Source organism: Coregonus lavaretus (assembly GCF_964263955.1).
Source record: "Coregonus lavaretus genome assembly, contig: SUPER_35_unloc_2, whole genome shotgun sequence".
Classification (NCBI taxonomy): Eukaryota; Metazoa; Chordata; class Actinopteri; order Salmoniformes; family Salmonidae; genus Coregonus; species Coregonus lavaretus.
In genome coordinates, this window is record NW_028167180.1 from 2,189,933 (window position 1) to 2,202,597 (window position 12,665).

The 12,665-nt window shown below is 45.5% G+C and overlaps 1 protein-coding gene across 2 annotated transcripts in view; it reads left to right on the forward strand.

Annotated features, from left to right (window-relative positions):
- Nucleotides 1-2,072: 2,072 nt before the first annotated feature.
- Nucleotides 2,073-12,665, forward strand: part of LOC311110163 (C-type lectin domain family 4 member E-like) — a gene marked incomplete at its 3' end in the record, with an annotated part of 129,540 nt that continues 118,947 nt past the window's right edge. For both annotated transcript variants that reach the window (XR_014610685.1, XM_084188717.1), the window contains exon 1: nucleotides 2,073-2,361. Coding sequence is in view for 1 of the 2 variants with exons in the window: in XM_084188717.1 (XP_084044843.1) it covers nucleotides 2,259-2,361 (103 nt within the window). The remainder of the gene's footprint in view (nucleotides 2,362-12,665) is intronic.

The following is a 12,665-nucleotide window of genomic DNA, read 5'->3' on the forward strand; positions in this document are numbered from 1 at the left end:
GGACTAATGGCATCACTATGGTATGGACTGACATCTAGTTGTTAAAGGACAAATGGAATCACTATGGTATGGAATGACATCTAGTTGTTAAGGACTAATGGAATCACTATGGTATGGACTGACATCTAGTTGTTAAAGGACTAATGGCATCACTATGGTATGGAGTGACATCTAGTTGTTAAGGACTAATGGAATCACTATGGTATGGAGTGACATCTATTTGTTAAGGACTAATGGCATCACTATGGTATGGAGTGACATCTAGTTGTTAAGGACTAATGGAATCACTATGGCATGGAGTGACATCTAGTTGTTAAGGACTAATGGCATCACTATGGTATGGAGTGACATCTAGTTGTTAAGGACTAATGGAATCACTATGGTATGGAGTGACATCTAGTTGTTAAGGACTAATGGAATCACTATGGTATGGACTGACATCTAGTTGTTAAAGGACTAATGGAATCACTATGGTATGGAGTGACATCTAGTTGTTAAGGACTAATGGAATCACTATGGTATGGACTGACATCTAGTTGTTGTGTGGTGTTCGGGTCTGTGGGACCCATTTTCAATGTTTACTGAAAGAAAAATTATACAATTAATTATTTTTTCAACCTGAGACTCATTGGCTTTGGCTCATTTTCTGTGAAGAACATGTTAAAGAACACATTTTCATTGAGTGCACACTGTGCACCCCCCTACACATTTCTATTACATATGTGGTGTTTTGGTCCACTGGACCCGACGGTAATAAAAGTATGGAAAAATGTGTAGGTGAAAACAAGCAAAAATGAAAGAAAAAGGTTTGCTGTGTGCCTTCACTCTGTCTTCCTCCTCCCTGAGCCTGCTGTTTCAACATAGCACCAAGACCTGTCTGTCTCAATGCCTGCCTGCCTGCCTGTCTGCCTGTCTCCTTGCCTGTCTGCCTGTCTGCCTGCCTGTCTGTCTGTCTCCCTGCCTGTCTGCCTGCCTGTCTGCCTGTCTCCTTGCCTGTCTGCCTGTCTGTCTGCCTGTCTGCCTGTCTCCCACTTTTCTCGCACTCTTTACCATTTGTAGTGTGTGAAACAACACAATATCTTGCGGGAAGATATTTCCTGCATTACTTTTAACCAGGGCCCATAGGACAGATATGTACTTTATATCACACTGTAGTTCTGATCTCTCAAAGCAATGATCACAATTCAGACTTGACTTTACATGGCTTGTGGGACCAGTAGTTTGTCAATATTGTTGACACACAAAAAAAAGAATGTCGACATTGTCAACGGAAAATGTAGTAACTACGGTAACTGGTGCCCTTGGCCTTGTGTAAGTCACTGAACATGGTGTACATTGTACACACCACTGCCAGGTCTGTGTCCCAAATGGCACCCTATCCTCTTTAAAGTGCACTACTTTTGAACAAGGCACATAGGGCTTTGGTAGAAAGTACTGCACAATGGAAGGAATAGGGTGTCATTTGGGACGCATGGCATGCAGGAACTTCTTTTATTTTCAGCCCGCTCTAACGATGAGAGAAACCAGTTCGAGGCCTGTTAAAACACCACTGGACTGGCACAAGACAGAGACCAGCCAGATACCAGTAGTGGTATCACTGACCTGTATACAGAGAGAGACCAGTTAAAGAAGGAGATAGACCAGCGTCGGAAGCACATGAACCAGCTAGAGAGGGAAAGAGACCAGTTACTGAGGCACAGGCAGAGGTCAGAACAGAACTTAGAGGACACACACTGTTCGCAGGCAGACCCGCACGCACCCACCAACGCACGCACATCTGTGAAGTTCCCCTTTAAAAACTCTGATAATGGTGCAAACAGATTTCTTAAACACACTTCTGAATATTTCCTCACACTGATGTCACACACAGACAGCATAGATAGAAAACAAGCCCCCTATTTGGACACCGATGGCCAGTCACGGAGTGCAAGACTTAACGTGACTTCCTTATGAACAATGCCACAGACAGGCCTTGCGAAATATGACGTCCTGCTTGAAAGTGATTGGATACTTAAAACATTCTATCAACTGCAGTGCACCACAGAGAGACATCAGAGAGGTACCAATAGAGACGCATATCAGAGCTGCTACTCAACTACTGGTCATTGAAGTTAGAATCATTCAGTAGATATTACCATTACGAGTCAGTTAGAAAGGTAATCATAAGTAAGTTAACACTATAAGAGGTCAGACAGACTGAATTAGTTGATTAATTGATTGATTGGGGTAATCATTGATATTCGGTACAGTTAGTTAAGATGGCCAACTACGTCAACAAACAGGTGATTGAATTAAACGAAGTTACTGAAGAAAACCGGAACAGAGCAACAAGGAGCGTGAAGACTGACACCCATCTCTCAGGTACAAAGAATGATCTCTATCTTTCACTCTCTCACACGCGGAGGCAGGCAGTTATGAACGCACTAACTGAACGCACGCACGCACACACACACACACACACACACACACACACACACACACACACACACACACTAATACCACATAATAGAAAAACACTTGTACATTTTTTTGGGTTCTGTCTTCTCTGTGGTTCAGTTGTTACAGAGCGTGGAGTTCAAAAGCTGCTGGGGTCACGTACACTAAAATGTATCAATTCAAAGTATTTTTTTACTACACTTATTGAAACTATTTAAAGGCGATCAATTGAAAATAACCTTTTTAAACAACAACACAGGGGACACCCCGCCACTGTTTGATAAACAGCTAAAGGACGAGGCTGGAAAAATGTAACCACTCTCAAATTCATAGAGAGAGATATGTATGCAAGGACTGACCATCCACGAGATCAAAATGATAGTTTTAACCATCTGAGGCTATATGGTGTTTGTTTACAATTTCATCGTGAAACAAGCTTATATTTTGGGTCGTGATGGGAATAGACGGTTAAACTAAGCTCATGAGGCATTTACAGTATAAGTTACATTCTTCAAGAATCAATGGGGAAATATCATTCATTTTAAAGCATTTTTTTAAATATATATAAAAATCACAGTTTGCACATTTAAATCATGCTACAGCTATATTGTGTAATTTTTGGTAATGTCTTCCAGTACCTTCCTGTTTATCATGTTTGAGATGACTGCAAGCTTGATTAAACTGTTGCTGCCAACCCTCAATCTCAATATAGTCCCAAATGCTTCCCTATTAGCACAGTTGCCTTGACCAGGGCCCCATAGGGCTCTGTTCAAACGTAGTGCACCATATATGGAATAGGGGGCCATTTGGGACTTCCCCTTTTCTAATGCACTATTTTTTTACCAGGACTCATGGAGCAGATATACTATATATATATTGTATTATCACAATGTAGTTAAGTAATGACAAAGCAAGTATCACAATTCCAGAAATGTTTCAATATTCTTGACACACAAAAACACACCCGTTGTAATTATGTAGCACAAAGAAACGTGCACCCTGTTCACAACGGTCTATTCTTTTGTGGCGCGTGAGTTTCAAGTTTGAGGAAGTTTACCCTAGCATTTCTACTGATCTGCGAGCCAGTTATGATTTTCATGTTTATTTTCGTGGAAGAGTTTAATTTCAATAACGTTTTGGTTTCTCAAAATCAACCAGCCTCTGCCATATGGACACATTGATACACCTTGATCCATTGGTGGCTTAATAAATTAGCGCATGGAACTAAGCAACATAGCCTATAGGCCAATGTAGTAGTAGTATAACTTCCATTGTCAACTAAGTAAAAATGCATAAACCCCAGAAATATAAACAGATAATATCCTGATGAAAATGCAGGATCAAATCAAATCAAATCAAATTTTATTGGTCACATGCGCCGAATACAACAGGTGCAGACATTACAGTGAAATGCTTACTTACAGCCCTTAACCAACAGTGCATTTATTTTAAACAAAAAAGTAAGAATAAAACATCAACAAAAAAGTGTTGAGAAAAAAAGAGCAGAAGTAAAATAAAGTGACAGTAGGGAGGCTATATATACAGTAAAATAAAGTGACAGCAGGGAGGCTATATATACAGGGGGGTACCGTTGCATAGTCAATGTGCGGGGGCACCGGCTAGTTGAGGTAGTTGAGGTAATATGTACATGTGGGTAGAGTTAAAGTGACTATGCATAAATACTTAACAGAGTAGCAGCAGCGTAAAAAGGATGGGGTGGGGGGGCAGTGCAAATAGTCCGGGTAGCCATGATTAGCTGTTCAGGAGTCTTATGGCTTGGGGGTAGAAGCTGTTGAGAAGTCTTTTGGACCTAGACTTGGCACTCCGGTACCGCTTGCCGTGCGGTAGCAGAGAGAACAGTCTATGACTAGGGTGGCTGGAGTCTTTGACAATTTTGAGGGCCTTCCTCTGACACCGCCTGGTATAGAGGTCCTGGATGGCAGGGAGCTTTGCCCCAGTGATGTACTGGGCCGTACGCACTACCCTCTGTAGTGCCTTGCGGTCAGAGGCCAAGCAGTTGCCATACCAGGTGGTGATGCAACCAGTCAGGATGCTCTCGATGGTGCAGCTGTAGAATATTTTGAGGATCTGAGGACCCATGCCAAATCTTTTTAGTCTCCTGAGGGGGAATAGGCTTTGTCGTGCCCTCTTCACGACTGTCTTGGTGTGTTTGGACCATGATAGTTCGTTGGTGATGTGGACACCAAGGAACTTGAAGCTCTCAACCTGTTCCACTACAGCCCCGTCGATGAGAATGGGGGCGTGCTCAGTCCTCTTTTTTTTCCTGTAGTCCACAATCATCTCCTTTGTCTTGGTCACGTTGAGGGAGAGGTTGTTGTCCTGGCACCACACGGCCAGATCTCTGACCTCCTCCCTATAGGCTGTCTCATCGTTGTCGGTGATCAGGCCTACCACTGTTGTGTCGTCGGCAAACTTAATGATGGTGTTGGAGTCGTGCCTGGCCATGCAGTCATGGGTGAACAGAGAGTACAGGAGGGGACTGAGCACGCACCCCTGAGGGGCCCCCGTGTTGAGGATCAGTGTGGCAGATGTGTTGTTACCTACCCTTACCACCTGGGGGCGGCCCGTCAGGAAGTCCAGGATCCAGTTGCAGAGGGAGGTGTTTAGTCCCAGGATCCTTAGCTTAGTGATGAGCTTAGAGGGCACTATGGTGTTGAATGCTGAGCTGTAGTCAATGAATAGCATTCTCACGTAGGTGTTCCTCTTGTCCAGGTGGGAAAGGGCAGTGTGGAGTGCGATAGAGATTGCATCATCTGTGGATCTGTTGGGGCGGTATGCAAATTGGAGTGGGTCTAGGGTTTCTGGGATTATGCTGTTGATGTGAGCCATGACCAGTCTTTCAAAGCACTTCATGGCTACAGACGTCAGTGCTACGTGTCGGTAGTCATTTAGGCAGGTTATCTTAGAGTTCTTGGGCACGGGGACTATGGTGGTCTGCTTGAAACATGTTGGTATTACAGACTCAGTCAGGGACATGTTGAAAATGTCAGTGAAGACACTTGCCAGTTGGTCAGCACATGCTCGGAGTACACGTCCTGGTAATCCGTCTGGCCCTGCGGCCTTGTGAATGTTGACCTGCTTAAAAGTCTTACTCACATCGGCTACGGAGAGCGTGATCACATAGTCGTCCGGAACAGCTGGTGCTCTCATGCATGCTTCAGTGTTGCTTGCCTCGAAGCGAGCATAGAAGTGGTTTAGCTCGTCTGGTAGGCTTGTGTCACTGGGCAGCTCGCGGCTGTGCTTCCCTTTGTAGTCTGTAATAGTTTTCAAGCCCTGCCACATCCGACGAGCGTCAGAGCCAGTGTAGTATGATTCAATCTTAGACCTGTATTGACTCTTTGCCTGTTTGATGGTTCGTCGGAGGTCATAGCGGGATTTCTTATAAGCGTCCGGGTTAGAGTCCCGTTCCTTGAAAGCGGCAGCTCTACCCTTTAGCTCAGTGCGGATGTTTCCTGTAATCCATGGCTTCTGGTTGGGGTATGTACGTACGGTCACTGTGGGGACGACATCATCGATGCACTTATTGATGAAGCCAGTGACTGATGTGGTGTACTCCTCAATGCTGTCTGAAGAATCCCGGAACATGTTCCAGTCTTTGCTAGCAAAACAGTCCTGTAGCTTAGCATCTGCGTCATCTGACCACTTTTTTATTAGCCGAATCACTGGTGCTTCCTGCTTCAGTTTTTGCTTATAAGCAGGAATCAGGAGGATAGAGTTATGGTCAGATTTGCCAAATGGAGGGCGAGGGAGAGCTTTGTATGCGTCTCTGTGTGTGGAGTAAAGGTGGTCTAGAGTTTTTTCCCCTCTGGTTGCACATTTAACATGCTGGTAGAAATGAGGTAGAACGGATTTAAGTTTCCCTGCATTAAAGTCCCCGGCTACTAGGAGCGCTGCATCTGGATGAGCGTTTTCCTGTTGATTAATGGCCTTGTACAACTCATTCAGTGCAATCTTAATGCCAGCATTGGTTTGTGGTGGTAAATAGACAGCTATGAAAAATATAGATGAAAACTCTCTTGGTAAATAGTGTGGTCTACAGCTTATCATAAGATACTCTACCTCAGGCGAGCAAAACCTTGAGACTTCCTTAGTATTTGATTTTGTGCACCAGCTGTTGTTTACAAATATACACAGACCGCCGCCCCTTGTCTTACCGGAGGCAGCCGTTCTATCCTGCCGATGTAGCGTATAGCCTGCTAGCTGAATGTTGTCATTGTTGTCGTTCAGCCACGACTCCGTGAAACATAAGATATTACAGTTTTTAATGTCCCGTTGGTAGGATAACCGTAATCTTAAATCGTCCATTTTATTCTCAAAAGCTTGAACGTTGGCTAATAGGATTGATGGGAGAGGCAGTTTACTCGTTCGCCGTCGGATCCTTACAAGGCACCCGGATCTGCGTCCACGATATCTCCGTCTCTTCCTCACGCGAATGACGGGGATCTGGGCCTTGTTGGGTGTCTGTAGAATATCCTTCGCGAACGCCTCGTTGAAGAAAAAGTCTTCGTCCAACGCGAGGTGAGTAATCGCTGTCCTGATATCCAGAAGCTCTCTTTGGTTATAAGAGACGATGGCAGAAACATTATGTACAAAATAAATTACAAATAACGCGGAAAAACACACATAATAGTACAATTGGTTAGAGGGCTGTAAAACGGCAGCCATCTTCTTCCGGCGCTGTTTCAATCTCATTAATCTCTTTACTCTGCCTGTCTGCCTCCCTTTCGGTCTTGACTTGCGCTATCACTAGTGAAGTGCAATGTTGTATCAAATCAATCAACTGGGTCCGGCCCAATGACTGTATATATAAAGGTCCGGCCGGAAGCTGACGATAGCGAACTTGCAACATTTTATTAACTAGCCTATTCCGGGCCCTCAGAGTTTTTTGTGCCAGTGAGCTCGGGACAGACACAGCTGTTTTCACGCAAACGTAGATGTGTTCAGGTATTTTATATGCTATCTTCAGAACATGACATTTTGCTGTTTAACACCGTGGACTGGTGTTTATCGAAAGGGAGAGTGTAGGAAAGATTTTTGAAATACTTTGAGGAACAAAAATTCACAATTGAAATTCAAAAATATTGACTTCGTTGACTTACTGTGTGTGGTGAAAAAAAAATACTGAGAAGCTCAGCTTATTAGTGATGGTGAGTTAAGGCAATCAGAAATCAGAAATCAACAAATGGCACTTACCTACACTTGCACGCAGCAGGACAGTTAGCCTACTTATATGCGTGCTCTGGCTCACACGCTCCATCAACGTTAAGAGGACAGAGAAACCAGAAACATGCTCATTGCTCACATGGCGCGCTCTAACAAAACTCAATGAAAACATTTACAGAACTCGTAACTGATCGTATGAAATAAAACAAAACTTATCTTGGCACCACACTGCCAGGTCTCTGACCTCCTCGCTGTAGGTCGTCTCATCGTCGTCGGTGATCAGGCCTACCACCGTCGTGTCGTCGGCAAACTTAATGATGGTGTTGGAGTTGTTCGCGGCCACGCAGTCATGGGTGAACAAAGAGTACAGGAAGGGACCAAGCATGCACCCCTGAGGGACCCCATGTTGAGGGTCAGTGTGGCGGATATATTATTGCCTACCCTCACCACCTGGGGGCGGCCCGTCAGGATGTCCAGGATCCAGTTGCAGAGGGAGTTGTTTAATCCCAGGGTCCTTAGTTTAGTGAAGAGCTTGGAGTGCATTATGGTGTTGAACGCTGAGCTGTAGTCAATGAACAGCATAGAGATTGCATCATCTGTGGATCTGTGGGGAGGTATGCGAATTGGAGTGGGTCCAGGGTGTTTGGGATGAAGGTGTTAATATGAGCCATGACCTGCCTTTCAGAGCATTTCATGGCTACAGGGGTGAGTGCTACAGGGCGATAGTCATTTAGACAGGTTAACTTGGCATTCTTGGGCGCAGGGACTATGGTGGTCTGCTTGAAAAATGTAGGTATTACAGACTGGGTCAGGGAGAGGTTGAAAATGTCGTTGAAGACACTTGCCAGTTGATCAGCGCATGCTCTGAGTAAGCGTCCTGGTAATTTGTCTGTGAATGCTAACCTGTTTAAAGGTCTTAGTCATGGAGAGCGTGATCACACAGTCGTCCGGAAAAGCTGGTGCTCTCCTGCATGGTATAGTGTTGCTAGCCTCAAAGCAAGCATAGAAGGTACACAACATGACCAAAAGTATGTGGACACCTACTCGTCGAACATCTCATTCCAAAATCATGGGCATTAATATGGAGTTGGTCCCCCCTTTGCTGCAATAACAGTCTCCATTCTTCTGGGAAGACTTTCCACTAGATGTTGGAACATTGCTGCGGGGACTTGCTTCCATTCAGTCACAAGAGCATTAGTGAGGTTCGACACTGATGTTAGGCGATTAGGCCTGGCTCGCAGTCGGCATTCCAATTCATCCCAAAGGTGCTCATTTGGGTTGAGGTAGGGGCTCTGTGCGGGCCAGTCAAGTTCTTCCACACCTATCTCGACAAACCATTTCTGTATGGACCTCGCTTTGTGCACAGGGGCATTGTCATGCTAAAACAGCAAAGGGCCTTCCCCAAACTTTTGCCCCAAAGTTGGAAGCACAGAATCGTCTAGAATGTCATAGTATGCTGTAGCGTTAAGATTTCCCTTCACTGGAACTAAGGGGCCTAGCCCGAACCATAAAAAACCATCCCAGACCATTATTCCTCCTCCACCCAACTTTACAGTTGGCAGTATGTATTCGGGCAGTTAGCGTTCTCCTGTTATCCGCCAAACCCAGATTTGTCCGTCGGACTGCCAGATGGTGAAGCGTGATTCATCACTCCAGAGAACACGTTTCCACTGCTCCAGAGTCCAATGACGGCGAGCTTTACACCACTCTAGCCGACGCTTGGCATTGCACGTGATCTCAGGCTTCTGTGCGGCTGCTCGGCCACGGAAACCCATTTCATGAAGATCCCAACGAACAGTTATTGTACTGATGTTGCTTCCAGAGGCAGTTTGAAACTCGGCAGTGAGTGTTGCAACCGAGGACACACGATTTTTACATGCTTCAGCACTTGGCGGTCCCGTTCTGTGAGCTTGTGTGGCCTACCACTTCACAGCTGAGCTGTTGTTGCTCCTATACATTTCCACTTCACAATAACAGACTCACAGTTGACCGGGACAGCTCTAGAAGGACAGAAATTTGACTGACTTGTTGGAAAGGTGGCATCCTATGACGGTGCCACATTGAAAGTCACTGAGCTCTTCAGTAAGGCCATTCTACAGCCAACGTCTTTGCTATGGAGATTGCATGGCTGTGTGCTCGATTTTATACACCTGTCAGCAACGGATTTGGCTGAAATATCAGAATCCACTCATTTGAAGGTGTGTCCACATACTTTTGTATATATAGTGTAACTAGCTTGTCTGGTAGGCTTGCGTCACTGGACAGATCGCTGCTGGGTTTCCCTTTGTAATAGTTTGCAAGCCCTGCCACATCCAACGAGCGTCAGAACCTGTGTAGTAGGATTCGATTTTGGTCCTTTATTGAAGCTTTGCCTGTTTGATGGTTCATCGGAGGAGGTAGCGGGATTTCTTATAAGGGTCTGGATTAATGTCCCGCTCCTTGAAAGTGGCAGCTCTAGCCTTTAGCTCACTGCCAATGTTCCCTGTAATCCATGGCTTCTGGTTGGGATAAGTACGTATGGTCACTGTGGGGAAGATGTCGTCGATGCACTTATTAATGAAGCCGATGACTGATGTGGTAAATTCTTCAATGCCATAGGATGAATCCCAGAACATATTCCAGTCCTGTAGCTTAACATTCACTTCATTGCACCACTTCTGTATTAAGCGCATTATTGGTACTTCCTGTTTTAGTTTTTGCTTGTAGGCAAGAATCAGGAGGATAGAGTTATGGTCAGATTTGCCAAATGGAGGGCAATGGAGAGCTTTGTATGTGTCTCTGTGTGTGGAGTAAAGGTGATTTAGAGTTTTTTTCACTTCAAGTTGCACAGGTGACGTGCTAGTAGAAATGAGGTAAAACAGATTTCAGTTTTCCGCCACCACCGTTCTGTCCTGCCGGTGTATAGAAAAAACAGCTGGATTCATATCTACCATGTCCTTGTTCAGCCACGACTCTGGGCATACTTCTATTTCACTGTACAGCCTTACCTATTAATTGTGGATCAATGAAAGGGGGTATCAGTCTACTCAGTTACACACATAGAACACAACTGTGAAGAGTTTACACAAATATTAGGATTGTGGGTTGTGTACATCACTGTTAGGAAATCAAAGCATCTCTGAATCATTCAGGCTGTGGGTTTCAGATAAATAGAAGCATCATTTACTTTTTTTAAATGTTCAGTGGAGGAGGAAATGGACTTGTGGAAGTGACTCAATACTGTGGAAGAGCCACAACTAATGTTTACTCATAGTGACGCAAGAAAACATACCGATTTCGAATGATTCACAGCTGTAATTGTAGCAAAAGGTACTTCCACCAAGTATTAACTCAGGGGGGTGGAGACGTATCCAATTATGATATTTTAGTTTTCTTTGTTCTCTAACCTTCTTTCACTTTGAAAATGTGCAGTATGTTGTGTAGATCTGTAGAACAGAAATCGAATTAAACCCTTTTAAGATGTGATTTTAAGGCAGCAAAATGTGGAAAAAAAGATCAAGGGGGTGTAGACTTTCTATAATCACTGTACTGTAGCATAGTAGGTCTATAAAAACCAGCCACGACACCGACGTCTTGCTTCCAGACAAGCTAAACACCTTCTTTGCCCGCTTTGAGGATAACACAGTGCCACTGACGAGGCCCACTAACAAGGACTGTGGCCTCTCCTTCTCCGTGGCCGATGTGATTAAGACATTTAAGCATGTTAACCCCCACAAGGCTGCCGGCCCAGACGGCATCCCTAGCCACGTCCTCAGAGCATGCGCAGACCAGCTGGCTGGTGTGTTTACGGACATATTCAATCTCTCCCTTTCCCAGTCTGCTGTTCTCACATGCTTCAAGATGGCCACCATTGTTCCTGTACCCGAGAAAGCAAAGGTAACTGAACTAAATGACTATCGCCCTGTAGCACTCACCTCTGTCATCATGAAGTGCTTTGAGAGACTAGTCAAGGATCACATCACCTCTACCTTACCTGTCACCCTAGACCCACTCCAATTTGCTTACCGCCCCAAAAGATCCACAGACGATGCAATCGCCATCACACTGCACACTGCCCTATCCCATCTGGACAAGAGGAATACCTATGTAAGAATGCTGTTCATTGACTATAGCTCAGCATTCAACACCATAGTACCCTCCAAGCTCATCATTAACCTTGAGGCCCTGGGTCTGAACCCTGCCCTGTGCAACTGGGTCCTGGACTTCCTGACGGGCCGCCCCCAGGTGGTGAAGGTAGGAAACAACATCTCCACTTCACTGATCCTCAACACTGGGGCCCCACAAGGGTGCATGCTCAGCCCCCTCCTGTACTCCCTGTTCACCCATGACTGCGTGGCCAAGCACGCCTCCAACTCAATCATCAAGTTTGCAGACGACACAACAGTAGTAGGCTTGGTTACCAACAATGACGACACCGCCTACAGTGAGGAGGTGAGGGCTTTGGGAGTGTGGTGCCAGGAAAATAACCTCTCACTCAACATTAACAAAACAAAGGAGATGATCGTGGACTTCAGGAAACAGCAGAGGGTGCACCCCCCTCTCCTCATCGATGGGACCGCAGTGGAGAAGGTGGAAAGCTTCAAGTTCCTTGGCGTACACATCACCAACAAACTTAAATGGTCCACCCACGCAGACAGTGTGGTGAAGAAGGAGAAACAGAGCCTCTTCAACCTCAGGAGGCTGAAGAAATTCGGCTTAGCACCTAAAACCCTCACAAACCTTTACAGATGCACAATTGAGAGCATCCTGTCGGGCTGTATCACCGCCTGGTACGGCAACTGCACCGCCCGCAACCACAGGGCTCTCCAGAGGGTGGTACGGTCTGCCGAACGCATTACCGGGGGTAAACTATCCGCCCTCCAAGACACATACAGCACCGATGTCACAGGAAGGCCAAAAAGATCATCAAGGACATCAACCACCCGAGCCACGGCCTGTTCACCCCGCTATCATCCAGAAGGCGAGGTCAGTACAGGTGCAACAAAGCTGGGACCGAGATAATGAAAAACAGCTTCTATCTCAAGGCCATCAGACTGCTAAATAGC